At 38.2% G+C, this 25,354-nt stretch overlaps 1 protein-coding gene across 5 annotated transcripts in view; it reads left to right on the forward strand.

Moving 5' to 3' along the window:
* Window positions 1-25,354, forward strand: part of SERAC1 (serine active site containing 1) — a 74,741-nt gene that overhangs the window by 731 nt on the left and 48,656 nt on the right. For 3 of the 5 annotated variants that reach the window (XR_002070836.2, XM_019412680.2, XM_019412676.2), the window contains exons 2-6: window positions 15,819-15,910; window positions 18,376-18,412; window positions 21,026-21,162; window positions 22,338-22,427; window positions 23,732-23,863. Coding sequence is in view for 4 of the 5 variants with exons in the window: in XM_019412680.2 (XP_019268225.1) it covers window positions 15,820-15,910; window positions 18,376-18,412; window positions 21,026-21,162; window positions 22,338-22,427; window positions 23,732-23,863 (487 nt within the window). In the remaining variant the exon portion in view is untranslated. Of the gene's footprint in view, window positions 1-12; window positions 74-15,818; window positions 15,911-18,375; window positions 18,413-21,025; window positions 21,163-22,337; window positions 22,428-23,731; window positions 23,864-25,354 lie in introns of all 5 variants that reach the window. The other 2 variants (XM_019412678.2, XM_019412679.2) reach the window with 2 other exon arrangements.

Consider the following 25,354-nt stretch of genomic DNA (forward strand, 5'->3'; position numbering starts at 1 on the left):
TCCTCTTTTTAGCCCTCAAATTTTTGCCTCTTTTTGGTTTCGGTATTGCTGCTTCCGCGTGCGTGCTCTCTAGGTATGGTTCTTCCAAAGTGTCCTTTTTTATTAATTTTTTTAAAATGTTTATTTGTTTTTGAGAGAGAAAACGAACACAAGTGGGGGAGGGGCAGAGAGAGATGGGGACAGAGGCTCTGAAGCGGGCCTTGCACTGACAGCAGAGAGCCCAATGCGGGGCTCAAACCCACAGATCGTGAGATCATGACCTGAGCAGAAGTCGAATGCTCAACCGACTGAGCCACCCAGGTGCCCCCCCCCCCAATTTTTTTAATTTTTAAGATTTTTTAATCCAAGTATAGTTAACATACAATGCCATTATAGTTTTAGGTGTGAACAGTATAAAAATTCAACACTTTGGTCATCACTGTAAGTGCACACTTAATGTCCTTCACCTATTTCGCCCATCCCCCTATCCACCTCCCCTCTGGCTACCACCAGTTCTCTATATTTAAAAGTCGGTTTGTCTTTCTTCTTTGTTTTGTTTCTTAAATTCCACGTAGGAATGAAATCTTACGGTATTTGTCTTTGACAGATTTATTTCACTTAACATTATACTCTCTAGTTTCATCTCTGTTGTTGCAAATGGCAAGATTCCATTCTTTATTATGCCTAATAGTCCATGAATAGATCTCGTTTGCTTTATCCATTCACCTATGGACGGACACCTGTGTTGCTTCTGTGTCTTGGCTATCGTAAATAAGCCGGTAATAAACATAGGGGTGCCCATATCTTTTCGCATTAATGTTTTTATTTGGGTGAATACCCAGTAGTGGAATTACTAAATGATACGGTAATCCTGTATTTTTTTTTGAGGAACTTCTATACTGTTTTCCACAGTGGCTGCACTAGCTTGCTTTCCCGCACTAGCTTGCTTTCCCACCAACAGTGTATGAGGGTTCCTTTTTTTTTTTTTTTAAAGTTTATTTATTTATTTTGAGAGAGAGCCTATGTGCGCATGAGCAGGGGGAGGGGCAGAGAGAGAGAGAGAGAGAGAGAGAGAGAGAGGGAATCCCAAGCAGGCTCTGCACTGTCAGTAGGGAGCCCAATGTAGGGTTCAACATGGGATTTGAACTCACAAACTGTGAGATCTTGACCTGAGCGGAAACCAAGAGTCAAATGCTTAACTCACTGAGCCACCCAGTCTCCCTGAGTGTTCCTTTTATTCCACATCCTTGTCAACACTTGATATTTGCAAGTATGTTTTCTTTCTTTCCTTTTTTTTTTTTTTTTTTCCTTGCATGCATTCTACTTGGCCGTTTGGCCCGAAGCCTACACATTAATCACCTGTGTGTAATTCGAAGCACCTCCTCAAAGTGAACTAGTTCTCATCCTTCGCAGTTACTTCAAAACCTGCTTTTCTTCAGGTGTTTCCCTGAATTGTCCAGATTTAAAATCTCCATCCACTTATTCAGTAAACATTTTTGTGCATTTGATATGTGCCAGACACTGTTCTAGACACTGGGAATACAATGATGAACAAGCAACTAATTACAGTGGGAGGAGAAAGACTAAAATCAGCTAACAAGAAGGTAGATGGTGATGTAACAGTGACTGGAAAGACTGCTTCGGTTAGAGGGTGTCAGAATGGCCTCTGAACCCCCAAATCATATAACTTAGGTAGGTTCTGGTGAGGAATCTGCAAAATGATTGTAATATTTACCTGGCAGAGTAAACTAACAAAGAGCTAAGAAAAGTTTGAGACAGAGGAGTAATGTTATAAAAATATAAAACTACAGTATTTAAAACAGAGTGACAGTAGTATGAGACAAAGCAATGGAATCGAATAAACATCCCAGGAACAAAAGAAAAATATGTGTATATGTGTAGGTACATATGTAGGCATACATATGCATGAATTTATGAGGTAAGAGAAAAGATCACAAATCAATGGAAAAAGGAAGTTTTATCCAATAGTGAAAAAAATGGGCTTCAGGAAGATTTCTGAATTAAAAAGTGACTGTTATATACCAGCAATAACTAACTAGGAATTTTAATTTAAAAAGTTACTATTCATAACAGTATTCAAAACTAAAGGTATCTAGAAATAGATCTGTATAGAGCTGTATAGTCCTCTAGGGAGAAAATTACAATGCTCTATTGAAACACAGAAGACCCAAGTAAATGAAGAGATATACCATATTCATGGGTGGGAGGACTCAATAGCATAAAGGTGTCAGTTTCCCCCAATTCTACAAATTCAGTATAGTTACAATGAAAATTGCATGTGATTTTTCACAGAACTTGACATGCTGAACCTAAAATACATATGGAAAGCCAATGGACTAAGAATAGCTAAGTCAATTTTGAAAAAAATGAAGTCCCTTCCTCCCAGATATCAGAACTTAATATGAAGCTATGATAATTAAGACTATTTATTCTTAATTACTAGTATTGATTCAGGGATAGAAAAGTAGTCTGATGGAATAGAATAGAAAGCCTAGAAATGCACCCACATATATATGGGAGCTTAGCATACTACGAAATGGTCTTATAAAACCAGGGAAAGCATATGCTATTCACTAAATAATGCTGAAATACATGGTATCCATGTAGAATAAAGACTAAATTAGGTTCTTATTACTGTCTGTTCACAATAGTGATTTCTAGATGGATTAAAGACTGCCGTATGAAAGACATCTATATAATATTTAGAAAAAAATATATAGGAGTCTGTATTGTTTCCAGGAAAGTTTTTATTTTTCACATAAGATTTACCATTTTAGCTCCTTTAGGTATATAGTTCAGTGTTATTGTGTAGCTATCACTACTGTCTGTCTCTGGAATTTTTTCATCTCACTGGGAAGGATTTCTTAAGTTACAAAAAGCACCATTGAGGTTGCTATTGCATTATTCCAAATGAAAGATAATGTTGATTTGAACTAGAGGGGTAACAGTGAAGATGAAGAAAGGAGGATGGATTTGGGATGTATTTTTTTTGTTTGTTTTTTTTAAACGTTTATTTATTTTTGAGACAGAGAGAGACAGAGCATGAACGGGGGAGGGTCAGAGAGAGGGAGACACAGAATCTGAAACAGGCTCCACGCTCTGAGCCATCAGCACAGTGCCCGACGCGGGGCTCGAACTCACGGACCACGAGATTATGACCTGAGCCGAAGTCGGCCGCTTAACCAACTGAGCCACCCAGGCGCCCCATTTTTGGGATGTGTTTTGATGGCAGAGAGCAGGAATTGTGCATGGTTTGGATAGGGGGTGAGGGGAAAACAAGGAATCAGGGGCAACATCTAGGTATTTTGCTTGAACTACAAGGTAGATCATTTATCATTTGTCACCAAAACCATTTGCTGTTTGGTGACAATGAAGAGGATGAGTGGAGGAAGACTATAGGAAGAAAAAATAGAGAATTCTGTTTTGGATTGTTAAGTTTGAAAGACCTGTTTGACCTGCAAGTGGAAATGTTCCAATAGTGGTTGGATAGATGAGTCCAGAAAGACTGTGGCTGAAGGTGCACCTTTGGAATGACTGGCATATAGATATATTTAAAACTGATCTAGTAGAATTGGATTTGGCTGCATTACACAGAAAATAGATGATAATAATAGCTTAACTCTGCACATGATTCCATAGGTGGGCAGGCCTTGGCTGGTGTGGCAGCTCCATGGTCATCAGGGACTTGGGCTCTTCTGTCTTGCTGTTCTGCCATCTTCAGCGTGCTACCTCATGGTTTAGATGGCTGCTTTAATTTCATATGCCACCTGCTCATAGCAAGAAGGAAAAGGAAAGATGAAAAGCATATATTCTTTTTTTAGAGAGCAAGGTGGGGAGATGGGCAGAGGGAGAGAGAGAATCCCAAGCAGGTTCACACTGAGCCTGATCAACATGGGCTCACCTGCTCCATCCCATGAGCCTGGGATCGTAACTTGAGCTGAAATCAAGAGTCAGATACTCCACCAAATGAGCGACCCACGTGCCCCAAGGCACATGCTCTTTGAAGGACACTTTTCAGAAGTTGCACAGGACATATCCACTTACAGCCCATTAGCCTGTTTTTAATTAGTGGTCACCTTAACTAGAGGGAAAGACAGGTAGTCTTTATTCAGTTACCTGTATGCCCAGCTACAATTCTGGTGTTTTATTAATAAGAATGAAGAGGAAATTGGATATTTAGTTTCAGTTTGGTTTCTTCTTCAACCAGGGCAGTGAAAATGGTGAAAGCCCTGGTGACCCCCCTGTTGTTAAATTTAATGGAGCTTTTGAATATTTGTTTCATTTGGTACTCATAATCCCTCCCTTTTTACTTTCTGTGTCTTTCAGAATTTCTCCTCTGTTATTAGAATTAGCATTTCATATTTAATGCAATCACAATCATAATCCAAAGATTTTTTAAAAATCAAAAATTGACAAGCTGACTTTAAAACTGTGTGAAAGTGCCAAAGACCTAGAATAGTCAGTCTTGAAAAGGAAGAACAGAAACAGAACTTGTACTGCCTAGCTTCGAGATTTGTAACATAACTCTAATAATCGACATGGTATGGTATTTATATAAGGATGGACAAATAGATCAATGAAACGCAGTGGAGTCCAGAGATATGCCCACACTTAAATAGTCAATTGATTTTTCAACCAAGGCACAAGTTAATTCAGTGAGGAAAGTAAAAGGTTTTCAACAAATAATGCTGGAACTGTTGGATATCCATATGGTGGTGGGGGTGGGTGGGTAGTGAAACTATTGCATCCAGTATACAAGAACTAATTTGAGATGGATCAAAAACCTATAAGTAAAAGGTAAAACAAACTCAGGAGGATTTCTGTGGCTTTGAGGTAGGCAGCAATATCTAACATAGGACACAGAATGCAATAAAAAAAGATTTGATAAAAGAGACTTGAAAATTAAAACTTCTGTTCATCAAAGGGTATCTTTAAGAAAATGAATAGATAAGTCACATACTAGGAGAAGATATTTGCAGTATATATGTACATATATCTGATAAAGGATTTGGTTCCAGAATGAGTAGAGAGCTAATAACTCATTTAAAAAAACGCAAACAGTCCAAGTGAAAAATAAGTAAAAGCCTTGGCAGACACTTCACGTACAAAAAAATGAATGTAAATGGCTAACACAAATATGAAAAAGTGCTCGACATTGTTAGTTTTCAGGGAATTACAAGTTAAAAACACAAGGAGATACTGAGGCGCCTGGGTGGCTCAGTCGGTTAAGTGCCAACTTCGGCTCAGGTCATGATCTCGTGGTTCGTGAGTTTGAGTCCCGTGTCGGGCTCTGTGTTGACAGCTCAGAGCCTGCGGCCTGCTTCGGATTCTATGCCTCCCTCTCTCTCCTCCCCTCCCCTGCTTGCTCTCTGTCTCAATCTCTCTCTCTTTCTCCCTCTCTTTTTCAAAAATAAACTAAAAAAAACCACAAGGAGATACTACCACGTGCCCACTAAAATTGCTAAAATCCGAAAGGCTGACAGCATCAAATGGTGGTGAGGATGTGGAACCACTTGAACTCTCATGCTCCTTCATTATTGGTTACAGCGTAAAATGGTACAATCATGTTGGAAAAATATCTGGCAGTGTCTTATAAAGTTACACATATATCTGCCTGATGACCCAGCAATTCCAGTCCTAGGTATTCACCCAAATGTATGAAAATGAAAATGTATGTCTAGAAAAAGTCTTGTATCAGAATGCTCATAGTAGCTCATGGTAGGCAGAACACTGGTCCCTCAAAGGTGTCCATGCCCCAATCTCTGGAACTTGTGAATATGTTATGTATGTGGCAAAAATATTTAGCAGATGGAATTAAAGTTAAACTAAATTTAGATTATCGGAGAGAGCCTAATATAATCACATGGATCCTTAAAAGTGGAATAGGAAAGCAGAAGAGTCCGAGATAAGGCAATGTGGAAAGCATAAGCTGTTGCCGGTTCTGAGATGTAGAAGGCTACCTGCCCAAACCAGAGGGTGGCCCCTGAGAGCTAAGGGTGGCACCTAGACAACAACTAGCAAGGAAACAGGGAGCTCAGTCTGACAGCTGCATGGAACTGAATTCCCCCGACAACCTGAGTGAGCCTGGAAGTGGATTCTCCCCCAGAGCTTTCAGTAAGGACTGCAGCCCTGTTAACACCTTGGTTTCGACCTTGTGAGACTGAAAACAGAAAGGCAATCTAAAATAGTGCCTAAGAGTCTGCATATTAATGATCTGCTGATAATCTTAAAATGACATTTTGAGAAGCACTTTTTTATACACTGTTTTTCAATAAATTCACCCCAACATATGATTTCAATTCATAGTATGTACTAATGACTCATTCGTTTGTATGGCTTAGACGTGTTTGCTAAACCCACATAATTTAATAGACCTTTTACATGAACATAAGAACCTTATATTGAAATTGGGAATTCATCCTTCTCAAATCAATTACTCTTCCTGTATTTCCCTATTTTGGTAAATGTTTTCCCTACATACTCAGTATTCCAAACCAGAAACAACCATAACCGTCTCCTCCCTGTTATCCATGACTCTCCACCTCTTATTCAAGTGGTTATCCAATTCTCTTAATAGTTCCTAAATCTGTTTCTTCATCATTCTCAGAGCAATTGCTTTAATTCAAGTACATGTTTCTATTTGAATTATCATTATAAGTCTCCCTATTGGTTTTCCCCATTGCTGCTTTGGCTTTTCTCCAACTCATTTCCGACCTTGTCAAGTTAAAAAAAAATTACTTTTATCATGTTACTCCATTTTCTTAAGGTTAATCTCCCAACAGCTTCCCAAAACTCAGGGTAAACTTTAGACTCCTTAACTTAGCTAAAAAGGACTTTCATGATCTGACTAGCCCCTGCCTTCAGTACTTCCATGTTAGTAATCAACAGAATGAGTTGACATAAAATCAGTAAGGAAGAGAAGACCTAAAAAACACTATCAACCATTTTTCCCTTATAGAGATGTGTAGAATCCTCTTCTAAACAACAGTAGAATATACATTCTTTGCAAGTGCATGTAGAACATTCACTAAGGTAGACTGTATTCTGTGCCATAAAACAAATCAAGTTTTAAAAGAATTCAAAATATACAAAGCCTGTTCTCCAGCCACAGTGGAATTAAGCTAAAAATCAGGGATATCTGGAAATTACCAAATACTTGGTAATTAAATAACACACTTCTAAATATGCCATGAGTCAAAGAAGAAGTCACACTATAATTAGAAAATATTTTTAGGGGTGCCTGGGTGACTCAGTCTGCTAAGTGTCTAACTCTTGATCTTGGCTCAGGTCATGATCTCACAGTTTTGTGAATTTGAGCCCCATGTCAGGCGCTGCACTGACCACAAGGAGCCTACTTGGATTCTCTCTCTCTCTCTCTCTCTCTCTCTCTCTGCCCCTCCCCCTTGCTTGTGCTCTTTTGGTGTCTCTCAAAATAAATAAACTTTAAAAAAACTTGTAAAAAATTTAAAAGAATATTTTTAATTGAATGAAAGAACACTAGTATATCAAAATTTGAAGGATACGGGCAAAGCAGAACTTAAAGGGAAACTCTTAGTGTTATAAACTAACAGAAAAGAAACCTTAGAACAGTGATTTAAGCTTCAATTTTAAGAAGTTGGAGAAGGAAGAACTATTTGAAATCAAAACAAGCAGAAGGCAGAGACTAATAAAGATAAGAGCACAAATCAATGAGATTGATAATAGAAAAACAAGGTAATTCAGTGAAACTAAAAGCTGCTTCTTTGAAAATATCAACAAAATTGATAAACCTCTAGCCAGAGAAGCTAAGAAAAAAAGAGGGAAGACACAAATTGCCAAAATCAGGAATGAAAGCGAAGACTGCACTTTAGACCCTAAGACCTGAAAAAGATAATATAGGAATACTACTTAAAGAATACCAGTTCTACACAAACTCTTCCAGAATATGGAAGAACATGGAACACTTACCAGCTCATTTTGTAAGACCAGCATTACCTTGATGTGAAAGCTAAAGACATCACATGAAACTAGAGACTAATATCTCATGAACATAGACATAAAAATCCTTAAAGTACTAGCAAATTGAATCCAACAATATATAAAAAGGATAATGGTGTATCATGACTTCAATTTATCCTGGGAATATTAATCAAGTAATATATTAACAGACTGCAGAAAAATCCAATGTTCACCTTAATAGATGAACAAAATGTTTTTGTCAAAATTCAGTAATTTGGGAATAGAAGGGAATGCCCTCAAACCAATAAAGGACATCTACAAAAAAGTCTACAGCTAACATCATTAATGATGAAAGACTGAGTGCTTTCCTCCTAAGATTAGGAGCAATAGAAGGATAGATCTGCCTCACTACTTCTATTCAGTATTGTTCTGGAGGTCCTATCCTGTGAAGTAAAGCAAAATTAAAAAATAGAAGGCATATAGATTGGAAAGAAAGAAATTGAACTGTTTTCACCGGCAACATAATTGTGTATGTCAAAAATCCCCAACGGTCTCCTACCCCTGCCAAGGAAGTCCCAGAACTAATGAGTTTAGCAAGGTGACAGGTTATAAGGAAATACACAGAATCAGCAATTTTCGTATGCTAGCAAAGGACAATTGGAAATTGAAATTTAAAAAAAGGATCCTGGAAGTACTATTTACATTTGTACCAAAACCCAGGAAATACGTAGGTATAAGTTTATAAAAATACATGGTAATATTTGTATGCTGGAAATAACCAAACATGGGTGGAAAAATAAAAGATGACAGAACAAATGGAGAGATCATTTATGTTCATGGCTTGGGAAACTCAGTATTAATCTCAGAAGAATTTTTTGTAGAAATAAGCTGATTCTAAAATTTATATGGAAAGGCAAACAACTAGAGTATCAAAAACCATTTGAAAAAAGAACAAGTTTAGATTTTAAGATTATATAAATCTACAATAATCAGCACTGTGTGGCAATGGAAAAAGATTATAGCAGTAGACAACATATACACATGGTCAATTATTTTGGTCAATTATTTTTTGGCAAAGATGTAAATAAAGGCAATTAAATGAGGAAATGGTGTCTTTTCAACAACTGATTCTGAAACAATTACACATTCATATGCAAAAAAATTTCACCCTAAACAGAAGTTCCCTTAGAATGTATCATGAGGCTAAATGTAAAAACCTGAAACTATAAAGCTTGCAGAGAAAGTTATAGGGGAATATCTTAGTGACCTGGGGTTAGGCAAAGACTTCTTTTATGCAATACCAAAAGCATGATCCATAAAGTAAAGATTGATTAATTTGACTTCATCAAAATTGAGAACTTCCACTCTTCCAAAAATACAAGAGAATGAAGATAAGCCATAGACTGGAAGAAAATATTTGCAAATCATGTAACAAAGATCTTTTATCCATAATATGTAAAGTATTCCCAAAACTCAATAATAAGAAAACAAACAACCTTATTAAAAATAGGCAAAAGAGGGGCACCTTGGTGGCTCAGTCAGTTAAGCATCTGACTTCGGCTCAGGTCATGATTTCACAGTTCATGAGTTCAAGCCCTGCATCATGCTCTGTGCTGATAGCTCAGAGCCTGGAGCCTGCTTTGGATTCTGTGTCTCTCTGCCCCTACTCTGCTCACACTCTGTCTCTCTCAAAAATAAAAGTAATAAAAACATTGAAAAAAAAAAAACGTTAAAAAATGGGCAAAATATTTTAACAGACTTTTCACCAAGGAATACAGACAGCAGATAAGCATGTGAAAAGATGCTTAATATTATTGGTTATTGAGGAGATGCAAGTTAAATCAATGATGAGCTATTACTACACATCTGTTAGAAAGGGTAAAATAAAAGCAACTGACTGTGAATAAAGTTTGGCACTTTCTTATAAAGTTAGAATATATTTACCTTTTGACTCACATCTAGGTTATTACCCAAGTGAAATCAAAGCTAATGTTTATACCAAAAAAAATCTGTATGCAAATGTTTATAGCTGCTTTATTCATAATTAGCAAAAACTGGAAACAATCCAACTGTCTCTCAGCTGGGGAATATATAAACAAACAAGTAATATCCATATAATGGAATAATAACCAATAAAAAGAATGAATTACTGATATAATAACACAAGATGATTCTCAGTTGCCTTTTGCTAAGGAAAGGAAACCAGACTCCTAGGCTATGTGCTATATGATTCCATTTATAGGACATTCTTAATAAAGGTAAAACTAGGGTGAGGAAAACAAATCAGTGGTTTCCAGAACTGTGTATGAAAGAGATTTGACAAAAGGGCACAAAATTATTTGAGTTGATAAGAGTGTTTCATATTTTGATTTGATTGCATTTGTCAAAACTTTGGAACTGTACATTTAAAAGGTGAGGGGTGCCTGGGTGGCTCAGTTGGTTGAGTTTCCAACTTCAGCTTAGGTGATGAACTTGTGGTTCATGGGTCTGGACTTGTCTGTGCTTCCCGTCTGTGCTGACAGCTCAGAGCCTGCTTTGGATTCTGTGTCTCCCTCTGCCTCTGTTCCTCCTCCATTCACACTCTCTGTCTCTCAGAAATAAATAAAGATTAAAAAAATTTTTAAGGGGAATATTTAAAGGTGTATCTAAGTTACCATTAAAAAAAGGTGAATGAACAAATTTTTTTTTTATCACTTTTCCTCTGAAACTGAGATAACCTGCAGTACTTTAGATAGATAACTTAGTACCACTAATTTCCTAGAGACCAAAATTTTAAGAAATACAGATTTCGACAGTGGGGAATTACTGAAAGATTTGAAGCAAGGGAATAATATGATTAAATTTAAAAAGTTACTTTTAGGGACTCCTGGGTGTCTCAGTTGGTTAAGTGTCCAACTATGATTTCTGCTCAGGTCGTGATCTCCCAGTTCATGAGTTCAAGACCCGCATTGGGCTCTGGGCTGATAGCGTAGAGCCTGCTTGAGATTCTCAATCTCTCCCTCTCTCTGCCTCTTCTGTACATGCATGTGCTCCCAAATAAACTTAATAAAAATAAAAAGTTACTTTTACTTCTAGGCAGCACCCTTGCTTCATGCAAGTGAAAACTTTAGTTAAAATGTAATGGAAGAACTTGGAATTGTGAGAAGGAAGAGGAGAAGAAACTCAGAAGAAAGTAATAGCACTGAGGGAAGGTTGAAGCATTTGCAGGATTATTACAAACTGATAGAGAACTTAATTACTTGGACCTAAGTTCATGTAGAGTTAAAGATGATGTCTAAAGGCATACACTTTGGGGCACCTGGGTGGTTCGGTCAGCAGAGTGTCTGACTCTTGATTTTGGCTCAGGTCATGATCCCAGGGTCATGGGATCAAGTCCTGCATCAAGCCCCTCATCGGACTCTGTGCTGAGTGTGGAGCCTGCTTAAGATTCTCTGTCTCCCTCTGCCCCTCTCCCTTGCTCATTTGCTATCTCTAAAATTAAAAAAAAAAAAAAAGGCATACACCTTCAAGGAGTTAGGAATTAGAAAATTTCTTCCCATTAGACTATAGAAATAGTGTTGGAAACTTCCTTTTTTTTTTTTTTTTTTTTTTTTAAGAGAGAGCACTCAGGGGAGGGGCAGAGGGAGACGGAGAGAGAGAATCTTAAGCAGACTCCATGCCCAGTGCAGGACCTGATGCTGGGCTGGATCTCACAACTGTGAGATCATGACCTGAGCCAAAATCAGGAGTCAGACAACCAACTGAGACACCCAGGTGCCCCAGAAATACCCTTTTTACTAGGAACATGAAAGAGTGGAAATTTGTACTCTAAATCTGTACCACATATGTCTGTGGGGTTTGTATTAACATTGTCCTGATAATGCTGGGAACCCAATTTGAGAAATCTATAAATTGGTAATACCTGTCCTGTTTTGGCTGAGAAAATTTGAATTGCTATAGCTCACGGTGATAAATAGGATTCCCACCAGAGATACTCCCACTGAAAATGAGCTCTCAATCAAAGATTACAAAGAATTTAAGCAAACCACCAAGAAGCCAGCCCTAATTATTAGAAATAGTGGTTCTAACAAACTTTAAGATAAGCTTAAAGTGTAAAGGAATGTTTAGAAACCATATGTATCAGTTAGCTAATTGCTGCAGTTTAAATTCCCCCAAAGCCTAATAGCGAAAAGAACCATTTTATTATTGCTTACAAGTCTAAAGTTTAGATAGGGGGTTCGTAGGGACAGCAAGATGTGAATTAGTCTGGGATGCTCTCACATGCCTGGCAGTTGGTACTGGTAGCTGGGCTAATGGGGATATTGGACCACGTTTCTCTTATCATCCAGCAGACTAACTGGGCATCTTCACATGGTGATCACAAGGATCCCAACAGCAGCAAAGACAGAAGCCTCAGTGCTTCTCACGTGTCTGCCTGCATCATTTTTCTGTGGTCTTATGGCCAATGTAAGGTATAAAGCCACCTCCCGAATCAGTAGAGGGGGGTACTGCCAAAACCAAAAACTACCAAAAAATAAAAAAAGGAATAACTTGTGACCATTTAAGAAAAAGGGCACCTGTTGGGATGAGCACTGGGTGTTGTATAGAAATCAATTTGACAATAAATTTCATATAAAAAAATAAAAAAAATTAAAAAAATTCTACCATACATTAAGACAAAATAGTGTGTCAAAAGGGAAGAAAAAGCAGGCAAGATGAGCCAGCTAGAAAGTTTAAAAATAAAAAAAGTTACTGAAATAGTGGATAGATGAATGGAAGCTTAAATACATTTTTAAAACGAATTGGTGAATTGGAAGATCTGAAGTTCTATCTTGACCCATAATGTATATCAGAGAGATAGAAAGAGGAAGAAATTATGGAAGAAGTCGAGATTTAGAGAACAGCAAAAGAAAGTCAAACGAGAAAAAACTGAAATTTCTCAGCTGGAGGGTATAGCATGAGGTAAAAAAGAGAGCCATAAATGGAAGTCACTGGAACACTGATCTTTAAGGGTCAGGTGGAGATAGCCCCACCCCACTTGTAAGCCCAGTAATGGCAGGGGCCATACTTCCTTATTCACATCTTAAGTTTCCATCCCTGACGGTTGATAGGTGCTCAGTACATGTTGAATGAGTAACGGGATGGAGCAGCCAGAAATGTGAGAATAAAACCAGAAGGCCGGGAGTCATAGTAGCTAGAGAAGGAGAGAAGTCAGACGCTTCAGAAAAAAACAAGAGGAGGACTGAAAAGTGGATTTAGAAACAAAGATGTCACTCACTGCTGACTTTCGGGAGTGCTATGTCAGTGCTAGAGAAGGACAGTGGAGAGAGAATCTTAGGGAAGGTGAGAGGAGAGGCACTTGGAGGGAGGGAGGTCCCTCCCCCCCAGTCATTTGTGTTCGTGTGTTGATGGGAGAACATTGGAAATCCGGTATTTGAGGGAGGAGGCGTAGGAAGAGCTGAAAGAAAGGGAGTGAGGATTAAGACAAGAAAAGCGTTTCTAGTGAATGAGTCAAGGTCCCTGTGGAAGTGAAAGAGATGAGACCCAGGACAAGATTTCCCCTTGGAAAGGGGACGAGATGTTTTCCTCAGAAACTGGGAAGAACAGTGCAGAAGATCCATTTGGAATCTGGAAAAGGCAGCACAGATGTGTATCATTTGTAGGCCAAGGTGGATTGACCAGAGAGTCAAGAACCTGATGCTTTCGGGCACCTTACTGGCGTGGGCCCCTTTGAGTGCTAGGAGTTACCAGGATTTGTAATGTCCTGAGGGGAGAGGGGATGCCAGATTGTGGTCCAGAAACATTTTTCCACAAGCATTTCTGACAGATTGCCTCATGAAATCTCAGAAGAAAGGTATCAAAATTTCTAAGACTTCAGTCATTTGTTATCATATCTTTTCTCATTCTAAATAGCTTTTATTTTAGAACCTAATTTGGCATTTGTGATTTTGTGTTCTTTTTTTTTTTTTAAAGAACTTCCCCACCTCCTTCCTCCCCATGTGAATAAATGTTAGGCCCTTCATTACCTGGATCTATCCTTGCTTATAGGTAAGGGGGCAGAAGTTGAGGGAGTTTGTAGTATTAACTTTCTCAGTGAAATAAGAGACCATTTGAGAAGGACAGAGGTAGGGAGGAGGCTTCGCAGGGAATGTGGGTCATTTAGAGCAGTCGTTGTGGGGACAAAGAGAGAACGGATTAGGGACAGCAGAAACGATTCTGAGAGCCCGCTCCCAATTTGTCTTATTCTCCCCAAACCACTCTCCCCCACTCCACCCCATTTTGGCTGTCCTCTTGTAGAAAGAACACATGTTTTCAGATTAGGGTTGCAGGCTACTAGAAAGAGGAGGGGTCTAGCACTGTTGAGGGAGGAGGCAGAGAGTGATGTACCACGGGGTCAAGGCGGGGTGGGGAGAGAAGCACAGCCACAGGACAGGCTGCTCACTCCCAGATGAGGGAGGGATGGGAGGTTAATTGGGGCCGGAGAGCAGAGAAATCAAGACTCAGTTGAGAGAGAGTTAGAAATGAAGCGGTTTATACTGGAGAGAGCTGCCAGGGCCAGTGAAGTCACCTGAGGAAACGCAGAAGGAAATTAAGAGGACGACATACATTTCCAGTAGACTCTAATTTATTCCCAGGATTTAGTAGAAGGGAAGCCTGCTGGGGGAAGCGGGGAGGTATGTGTAAGTTAACAATATAAAGCTTTTTAGGCCAGAGAAGTAATAGGAAAGAGCGTTTGTGTAATGGTTTATAGTTGACTGCTTTCCTAGCGTCAAGATTGAAAGAAGCAATAGGTATTATTGCTCTGTATTTTTGTTTTACTCAAGTTCTCATGTAGTAATTAAAATACAAATCTATACACAAACTCAAAGTAGTTTACATTGCCTTCTGCCCTGGCTTCACGAGCATCTACTTCATTGCAGCCTTTATATCATCTTTACCATTATCCTTGTGTCTCATGGAGAAGTAGTAGCGACCCGTTAAAAAGGTGAGAAAATACGAAACAATGACCTTTAAAGCAGTGACCTTCACGAGTTTACCTTTTGCCTAAATCAGTTGGCTTAGTCATCAGTTGATGTACTGGAATTATGAGAAAAAATATAAAAGTTTTATTTTGTGTTATCTCTAACGGATATTTCTTACATATACACGCCACGTAATTTCCCCCTTATCACTATAAAGCTGCTAGAACTTCTATGTTCAACCAAAGGACCTTTTCTCACATGAGTCCCTGAAGGCATTTTCCTTTCTTTTCCTTTATAGCAATCACAAAAGAAGAGCAGTCTTGTCCAAAAGCAATCTGATAATGATTCCAGAATACTGAGTTGTTCTAGAAACTATTGCATCATATTTCGATCATCTTTACTCAGTTGATGAAGTAGTTGAGTGACAGTTCTCCTTCTCTGATAGGATGCCAACAGCTAACAAAGGATTTTAAACCGTGTTGGGTACATCCTGAAGTAGCTAGAGAAAAGCAGAATGCTTGCAAGGGTTCTAAGTATGTCTTCCATTCAGAGCACTTTTCATTTCTCTAGGGCCTTTGGTCATCATAGGTAAATATAAATATCTTTATCCATATGCATATATATATATATTTTAACAGACATTGAAAAAATTTTGAATTCATATATCGACATTCTGATTAATAATCTGTATTTTGCTTCCTACGAATCATTGTTCACAGTTGGACTCAGTTTGAAGAATAGTCAAAGTACTATCAAAGTATTATTCTAGTATTTCTTTTTTAAGGATGAAATTTCTTTTTTAATTGAAAAGTTTTTTTCCTGGTCTTGAAAAACCGAAGTCTGTAGGCAGTCCCAACTGTGATTGTGGCGTGTTCTTATAGTCGAATGTTTTAAATTAGCTGTCAAGTTAAATATGTTATCATTGTTCTAAACACACAGAATGTCCCTGGCTGCTTATTGTATCATCTGTTGCAGAAGAATAGGAGCCTCAACTCCTCCTCCCCAAAGCACCACGTACTGGAGAGACATCAGTGAGTACAGTTTCAACAACAGTATTTCATATGGAAACAGTGATAGAATTATGGCTGAATTCCCCAGGGGGTTCACGAAAAGTTATTTAATCCATGGTAAATCTCACATTTGTTTCTGTATTTTCTATACCAATGGTGCACCCCGAATTTGTGGGCCCAGAGCCATGCCATGCATATTCCTTTCTCTTGAGAATCTTTTTCCTCCCCTATGTTTCCTGTCAAATTCATGCTCATCTTTTCAAACTCGAGTATCACCACATTCTCACTCAGCAGTAAGTTTCTGCAAAAACAAGTGCCAGACACATGTACTGCGTTCTGGGAATTCAGCGGTGAGCCAAGAAGATCGTGTACTTGCCCTATGGGCGGTTAGGGTCTAGTGCTGATTTAGTATCTTTATTTGTAAATCTTTATTTACCTATTTATTACTAACCTTTATTTGTAAAAGAGAAGATAGGCCTAGATCATCTTTCATTCATTTGGCAAATTATTTATTTACCATTTACTCTATGCCAAGTACTATTCTAGGCCCTTACGATACAATATGGATTGAGACAAAGTCCTGTTTTCAGGGAGCTTCTGTTTGCTCTGTAAGATAGATCTTTTTTTTGGGGGGGGGGGATGGGGATAGGTCCTTTTCATCTAGAAAATTTCCGTGATTCTGTTTTTTTTTTTTTAAGTTTATTTTCAGAGACAACGAGTGGGGGAGGGGCAGAGAGAGAGAGAGAGAGAGAGGGAAAGAATCCCAAGCAGGCTCTACACTGTCAGCCCTGAGCCCGACGCAGGGCTCAAACTCACGAACCACAAGATCATGACCTGGGCTGAAATCAACAGTCGGACACCTAACCGCCTGAGCCACCCAGGTGCCCTGTGATTGTGTATTTTAAACATAAAAAGAGGGTGGGGAGAGAAAAGGGAGCTTTTTCTCTCATCATTTCTAAAGGACAAACTCAAGAGTAGTGAGAAAAGGCTGTGAGACTGTATTCTGTTCCCAGGGCCTAGTGAAAAAGAAACATAGCAAGTGGTAGCGGTAGAGAAAGCAGAGAGTGGCTCCCAGGGCCTCCAGGGTGAGCGTGGAGGGAAGGCAGTCCAGGAAGCCATCTTGGAAAGAAAAACATCCTAGAGGATCTGCACAGTCAGGAAGCTTTGTCTCAGCTTTGGATCTCATCCCTGCAGACCTCCTGGAACTGTCTCCTTCCCGGTTCTGGAACCACTACTCAGGTCTTAGAGTTTGGGAGGAATGTCCATCTTCCATGCCTGATGCCTAGAGAAGTCAGTTGAGGAGAGTTCCTTATCCCTCAGTAGGGAGGGGAAATATGTTGTCAGCAGCCTAAGTGGAGAGTCTGACAAAGGGCCACCTCTACACATCCAATAAATTAAAGGTTACGAAGGTTTTGCGGACTGGTGGCAGACCCTAACCATCTTGGGTAATGCATCAGTTAAGGTTGTGTTCAGTGCATGCAACAGAAGCTTGACTACAGTGGCTTCAATTAGTAAAGTTTTCATTTTTCTTACCTAACAGTCAAAACAGAGACTGTTTAGAGCAGGAATTGCAGTTTAGCAATCCTCCTATCTTCCTGCTCCATTATCTTTATTGTCCTCATGGTCACAAGATGGTTGCTGAATCTCTAGACATCCAGAAAGCAGAAAGGCCAAAAGTCATCTTATGAAACCTTGTCTCTGTATTTGGAGAGGGATCTCTACTTACGGACTTGCATTTATATCTGATTGGCTGTAACTGTGTTGCATAGCCAGCCCTAGCTGCCAGAGTCAGGAATTCAAATATTTTTAGATAGTAATCAGGTTGTGCAGTACAGATTAAGGGGCTTGTGTGCATCAGATAGACAACTATCTGTGTTTTCCACTAGGAGTTCTTTTTTACATTAAAAAAATATTTTTATAAGTAAACTTGAAGAATGTAACCATTATTTTTAATTGGGTTATGTACATATGGCACTTACCCAGCAACTATACCATAATTACTTTGGGAAAAGTCACTTTGTGTCCTTATGTCACAAGCATAATCCCTTCAATATAGCCCTAGTAGTGATAGAACTCTCCCCATCCTTCTATTTTACTGGTTGTGAACTAAAAGGAGTCAGAAGGCAAGTTAGCTTCATGGCTGTCGCATTCAGTGGAAGCACTGTAGGCCTGGCATTATCAGTAGTGCAGCAGGTCTAGGGTCTCTGATTTGCTGGGAATGACAGAATAAGAGATACAAGAAGGGGAGAATAGTGTGAAATGAGAAGGAGTATGAAATGCAGATTATATTTTTTTACCCAGTGTTTTTTGGTTCGTCTGCATCTGGGGTTAGGAAGCCTTGTGTTGGTAGTAACTGATCATGTTCATGGAAGAATAGCAATGACTTCTTATCCAATTGTATAATATAAGGAGAGACACTTGCCTATTTCCTGTCACATTTTAAAAATGAAACTCATCCCATTGACTTTTTTCCTTTCTTTTTGAAGGAAATATAATAAAGTTTACTGGATCACTTATTTTAGGGTAAGTATCAACTGTGAAATGTTAATTGGCTTCTTTATACTACTATTTGAAATCTCAGTGGAAGTGATTTCCAGGTAGCATAGGGTGGCAAATAGGGTGCAGATTTTGGAATTAGGTGGATTAATCACTGGTTCGACCCCTTCAGTGTTGTCTCGATTCAGTTACTTTACTTTCTGAGGAGTGCCTTATCTTGGATCCAAGGGTATGGGAGGCATTCTACCCACCAGGCATTGTTGCTCTGGGGAGAGCACTTGACACGCATACAGAGCAGGTGCTGGTTAATTAGCTCTCGTGCACCTAAAATCACATCTCGTGTTGAGTTCTAAAGTGGGTAAAAAAGGTGAAAATTGGCTGTAGCCAGAATAATTTTTGAAAACCCTTTAAGTCACCATAGAGCTCTCGTGAAAGGAAATTGAGGCTGAACTGAGAAAACCAACAGATTGACATCTTCCATCTCATGCTCTTCAGAGGCACATGCTTAATGAATGGAGGGACTTTCCTTCCTTTTTTGGGGGGAAAGGGGGGTGTATATGTTAATATATGTCTAATACAATTCTCTATTTGTTAATACTACTTTTTTTTTAATGTTTTTATTTATTTTTGAAGGAGAGACAGACAGAGCATGAGTGGGGGAGGAGCAGAGAGAGAGAGGGAGACACAGAACTTGAAGCAGGCTCCAAGCTCTACGCTGTCAGCACAGAGCCCGACACAGGGCTCGACCTCACGAACTGTGAGATCATGACCCGAGCCGAAGTCGGATGCTTAACCGACTGAGCCACCCAGGCGCCCCGCTATACTACTCCTTTTTCACTGTTATATATGAGATCATATAGATATATATACACACACATATACAACTCTTAGGTGCTAAAACTATAAAGGAGGCATATTTGGCCTTTTATTCAAACACATGCATTTCTCCATGACACCAATGTAAGGCAAAAGACAGATGATTTTTCTCTTTGAATCATTCCAGGCAAAAGATAAATGTAATACACTTTGTCTATTTTGCAATTATTTCGCAGGAATATAGTGAAAATTAATCGCATAGTTTCTAGTAAAGAATTTTGTCTTTCATGGAAAGCATGATAAAAATAGTGAATGCATTTGCTCTTTTTGGGTGCTCAGATAGTTCCCCAAGAGAGGAGAGGATTCTTCAGGACCGTCTATTTCTCTGGTGCTGGCCAGTGTCTGGCCTTTCTGTCTTGCCTGCTTTAACTTTAGGGTGGAAACCAAAGATCAGAAGGATGCTTACTATAACTGATGTCATGAAGCCCTGAGTCCAGACAGTGCAGCCTTTGTGTCTGGATTTCGGGAGCGTGTAGGTCAGTCTGATCAGGGAAAAACCCCTTTATTTCCTTCATTTTGGGTACTTAACAAAGAACGTTGTATTTCACATTTAAAAATTGACTTTAGGAGACTTTAAGTTGACTTGAGGCTCTTAGGAAAGGAGAAACTTTCATATGCTGGTGGTGGGAATACAGATCGGTTTATCTTTTTGGAAAAACAGTTTGACAGTATCTAATAAAGGTGAATAGTATATAGTCAGAAAGTCTGTAATTCTACTTCTAGATGAGTATCTTAAAGGAACAAATCCACATGTGTTACAGTGTAGATGTGTAAGATGTGTAACAGGATTGTTTGTAATAGACTCAAGCTAGAAATTCCCTGGATGCCCATCTGTGATAGAATGGGTAAGTTGTATACCCATACAATGTCTGCATCACAGACCGTAGGAAAATACAAATGCACAAACTACTGATACATGCAACACCAGGAATGAATCTCACAAACAAGAAGCTGAGCAAAAGAATACGTAACAGTGTGATTCCATTCCTGTGAAGTCTACAGACAGACAAAACTAAGCTCTGTTGTTTAAGGATGCGTGTATAGATGGCAAGCTATAAAGAGAAACAAGGACATTATTATAATAAAAGTCAAAATGATAATTAGCTATAGAGATGAGAGAGTGGGTCAGAATCAGGAAGGGACGCACTGTGGGCTTCTGAGGTACTGTTAATGTTCTGCTTTTTGCCTGGATATTGTAATTATTATTATTCATTAAAATGAATAATAATTCATTTATTATAATGCATTATAATAATTATTCATGAATGACAAATATATACATTTATATATGTGTACATAAATATAGTGTATATTATATGCACATTACTGTATATATATTCTATTTCCCAATAAAAAATGAAAAAGTCCGCTGCAAAAAGCTTAATAATATACTGGCTCACACAACAGTGTATATATTGAGGGAACTTCTGTTTATTATGGGGTGCAAATTGATGGTGTGTATAAAACTTTTTGTTCAAAACACGTTTTATCTCACTCAGTGTTTACTAAGTACTATTTTCCCATCCTATTTTGGGAAATTCTGCCCTTTTACCTTTTTTCACCACTTACAGGAAATAGTCTTCTCAATCTACTGGTTCAGGAGCTGGGCTGTTGTACAGGTTGGGCCATTCAATTTATGTGATACTCAATAATCTGATGAGCTCCATAACCAATATAATTCTGTTATTCTGTCATGTAAAAAAAAAGTGACTCATGTTACATTTACATCATGTATTTATGATGAATTTCTTGTTTCTTTTTAAGCGGTTCTTTATTTCTTACATATGAAGTTCTGGCTCTGAAGAAGTCTTTGGCATTAGATACTCAAGTAGTAGAAAGAGAAAAAATGAAGTCATACATATATTTGCACACAGTTTCTTTAGATAAAAGAGAAAATTATGGTAAGTTTATGGTAAAGTAATCCCATTTTTGTGAAAAATGGAAGCTAGTTATTAAATTTTAAGATGAGTGTTTAAAACACAATATTAACAAGATAGGTTCAGCTGATTCTAAGAATCACCAAATCCTGTAAGAACCACATTCCTAAAGATTAATGGAAGGCCAGATTTTTGACTTCCATGTTTAATTTGGTTTGCAATTCTTCTGTAACTAAATGACACGAAGATGAGCTGGCTATTTTAGTCTAACTTTGGAATTCCACACAGTAGTGAAGGTCATCATTTCAGAGGTTGGCCCTCAGTTTGGCAAGTATAAAAATATGATTTTTGTTACTTAGATATGTTTCTGCTTTAAGGAATTTATTCATGCAAACTAAAATCATCTCATGGATTCATAAATATGAATACCAACTTATTAACAGAGGGCAAAAAATCTGTCACAGAGGCTGGAAACCTGTCTTTATTAGAACATTCCTGTTCTCCATATTTAGGTCACATGGAAACCTAATTAGTAACCAGACAGTTGTTTGGTGAACATGAAATTTTAGAGCAGAGGCATACATATCTTTTCATCAAGATATGGGTAGCCTGATGAGTCACTGCACTTGACTTACAGCTGCCTGTTCCTACATTGTTGGCCAGAATAATCATGCCTGGTAGTACATTATGTTCCCTGAGTGGGACAGGTTCTGGTTTTCCCTGTCTGTAGTTGTCTGTGTCACCACTCTGTCCTGTTTGTATTTATTGTTATCTCACCTGGTGTATTACAATTTCAATTACACAGATAATTTTTATAGTTTACAATTTATCTGTATCACAAAGATAAATCTCATTAAGGTATCCCCAGATTTCAGTTTGAGAAGGGCTATTGTTAAGGGACATTTTCCTGAATGTAGTTAAACCTATGTTGGATGTGGGGATTTTTGTTAGCTTTAGTGAGTGTTTTTGTTTTTGTTTAGTTTTTTACTTTTTTCCTGACTTGGAGAGAAGTCTTATTTTGGGATCTAGTGTTCTGTGTTTGCATAATGGTTTTAGTTGTTTTGATAGTTATAATGAAAGAGAAAAATGCTATTTTATGTTTTTCAAAAAATTTGTAGCTTATATATTTCTCTTTGAAGTATTAGAGCATAGGATTAAGCATATATACTTGGTTTTATCTAAATTTGTAATCATTTTAGGAATCACTTACCAGGCAAGAAAAGAGCTTCACAAAGCAGTAAGAAAAGTTTTGGCAACATCAGCCAAGATACTGCGGGGCCCATTTGCCGGTAGGTACCAAATATTTAACTTGGAATCTTTATCAGTATCTGAAAGTCATTTGGTGATCAACTTGAGACCTTTTTTCTCCATCTCTTATACTGACATTTATTATAGACATGGAAGGTTGAGTGACATTATTCTCTTGGGCTCTATTTAATTTTAAGGGCTTGATGGACAGTTTTCTTCCACTTTGTGGATGTTCTGTTGTTAGATAGCAGTAGGGGAATATTGAGACTAAATATATCCTTTTATCTTGATGAGTGTTTCAAAATTTTAAATTTGTTAGAAAATCACTCCCATGCTTTCTGATCATGAGAAATTGCATCAATAATGTAGATTTTATAATCAAGCAAATCTACACTGTGGAGTTAGCTATGAAAGAGCTTACTCAATCTCTTTACAAAGTTGGCATCATGAAAAAGGTGAGAACATTTTTAAGAATTAAAAGATACTAGAGGTGCCTGGGTACCTCAGTGAGTCAAGCATCTGACTCTTGGTTTCGGCTCAGGTTATGAGCTGACGGTTTGTAGGTTCGAGCCCCGTGTTGGGCTCTGCGCTGGCAGCGTGGAGCCTGCTTGAGATTCTGCCTCCCTTTTTCTCTGCCCCTCCCTTGCTCGCTCACTCGCAAAATAAATAAATATTTTTTAAAAAATAATTAAAAGATACTAAAGAGACTTAATCAAATCCCGGTTTTTAAAAAACAGCTCTGAAGATATTTTGGGGACACTTGGAGAAATTCGAATATGGAGTTAGGCTGGATTTTAGATGGTTTTGGAAGATTTTTGTTTTAGTGTTCTTGGGTGTTATAATGGCATCGTGAGTATATAGGAGAATGCAGGCTTATTAGGAGATAGGGTTGACTGAGAAAGGGTGAAATGTTACGTCTGCAGCTTCCTTTCACATGGTTTAGAAAAAAATACACGTGCGTATAAAGTAAATATGGCAAAATAATAAAATTGATTAAATATAGTTGTGGTAAACATATGGATGTGAGTGTATTTGATTCTATATGTTTGATATGTTTCATAATAGAAAAGTTTTTAAGGAAAAAGAACAAGAGACCACTTTGTGAAAGCGACATAGTATATAAAACAAAAGGACCTAATAACATACATAATAAATATAACAAAATACTATGGCAGAACTGAGAACAACCCTGTCAGTCATTATCAATACCTGGAAATGGATTTTACTCCGTTATTGTGGATTTCAAATCCTTGCAAACTACCATCTTAAATAAGCGAGAGGACACAATGTTGTTTTAACTGTTCACACTGTTTACGTGGTCTTGTTCTTTTTTCTTTCCGCAAAGACACTTTTAGTACCATCGATGTGGAGGATCATGAATGTGCTGTGTGGCTGCTCCTGAGGAAGAGCCAGTCGGGGGACAGGACAGCGCGGTTGCAGGCCGTACAGGAGATGTCGGAGACCCACCACTGGCATGGTAATGAGCCCCTCTGTGCACCTGCCCCGCCACCAGCTCGTGCCTGACCTCTGATATAAAGGGAAAGAAAGGAGATGCTAGGAAAGGAAAATAATTCAGCATACATTAATATATATAAAAATTATTTTCAAAAGTTTTTGAAAGAAAGTCCGGTGATAGAGAAAGTAGGAAGCCTGCTGGCCTGGTAGCCGGATAAGGTTGGTTAAGAACAGCCTCAAAACTGGGGAAGATCTTTCTATTTGTGTAACTTTCTACCAGAATGAAGTTTTGCTTGATTAGAGAAACTCTTGGTACCGATTAGCTATAGCCTAATGTTGTATTTGGATCTTCTTTTAGTTCCTATTTAAAATAATGACATATTTTAATCACTTGCTGCACCATACAGTTATATTTGCTTTCACTTTGACAGTCTGCTTGGCTCCAATCCTAATAATTGGTTAAATGTACCTGATTTGTGTGTGTGTATTTTTAAAGGAAGATTTAAAATATTTACTTGTATTTAACAACTGCATCTTCTGTGGTATAAGTACATAAGCAAGAGTTTAGATCTGCTCTGATTACAGTGACTAAAGTGTACTTTTTTAGTAGAGTTATCTTATAAAAAGGGTAAATAAAAAAGAATAATGTTATGGGTGCCTGGGTGGCTCAGTAGGTTAAATGTCCAACTTCAGTTCATGAATTTGAGCCCCACTTCGGGCCCAGTGCTATCAGACATATCCTGTCTCCGTCTCTCTCTGCCCCTCCCGCACACTCTTTCTCTCTGTCAAAAATAAGTTAATTAAAACAATTAAATAAAAAATAATGTTTTCAAAGAAAAGTGTCAGAATAAGATCTCTGCCTCTATACATCCTAATTAATTGATTGGTGGGTATAATTTTAATAACGTACAATGTAAGCTTACTTTGAAGACTTAGAATAGAAATCTTTAAGAAAAAAAATCTACCTTCCAGGATTCCATTTCAGATTTACTATATCAGAAAAATCAGAGTTGGAGCCCTAGCATGTAGGTTTTGGAAAAGTTCCCCACTTGATCTTGAAGAACTCACCCATTATTAAAAATAATGTCTGCTTCAGTGGTCGCAGTTTTGTTTACAATACATAGCTCAGTCCATTTGGGCTGCTATAACACAATACCATAGACTGGGTGGCTTATAAACAATAGAAATTTATTTCTTAAAGTTCTGTAGGCTGGAAAATATAAGATCAGAGGGCCAGCAGATTGGTGTCTGGTGAGGGTGTGCTTCCTGGTTCATAGATGACCAGCTTTTCACTGTGTCCTCACGGGGAGGAGGAGACAAAGGATCTCTCTGGGTCTCTTTTATAAGGGCAGTAATCCCAGTCATGAGGGCTCCCAAAGACTTCACACCTCCAAATACCATGACATGGGGGCTTAGGTTTCCATGTATGTATCAGGGGAGGGGGGACACAAACATTCAGGGCAATACATAAAGGATGGAGTGGTGAAATCATGAAGACTAAAACAAAGTACCA

Source organism: Panthera pardus, unplaced genomic scaffold, assembly GCF_024362965.1.
Source record: "Panthera pardus isolate Hobbes unplaced genomic scaffold, ASM2436296v1 HiC_scaffold_17, whole genome shotgun sequence".
NCBI lineage: Eukaryota > Metazoa > Chordata > Mammalia > Carnivora > Felidae > Panthera > Panthera pardus.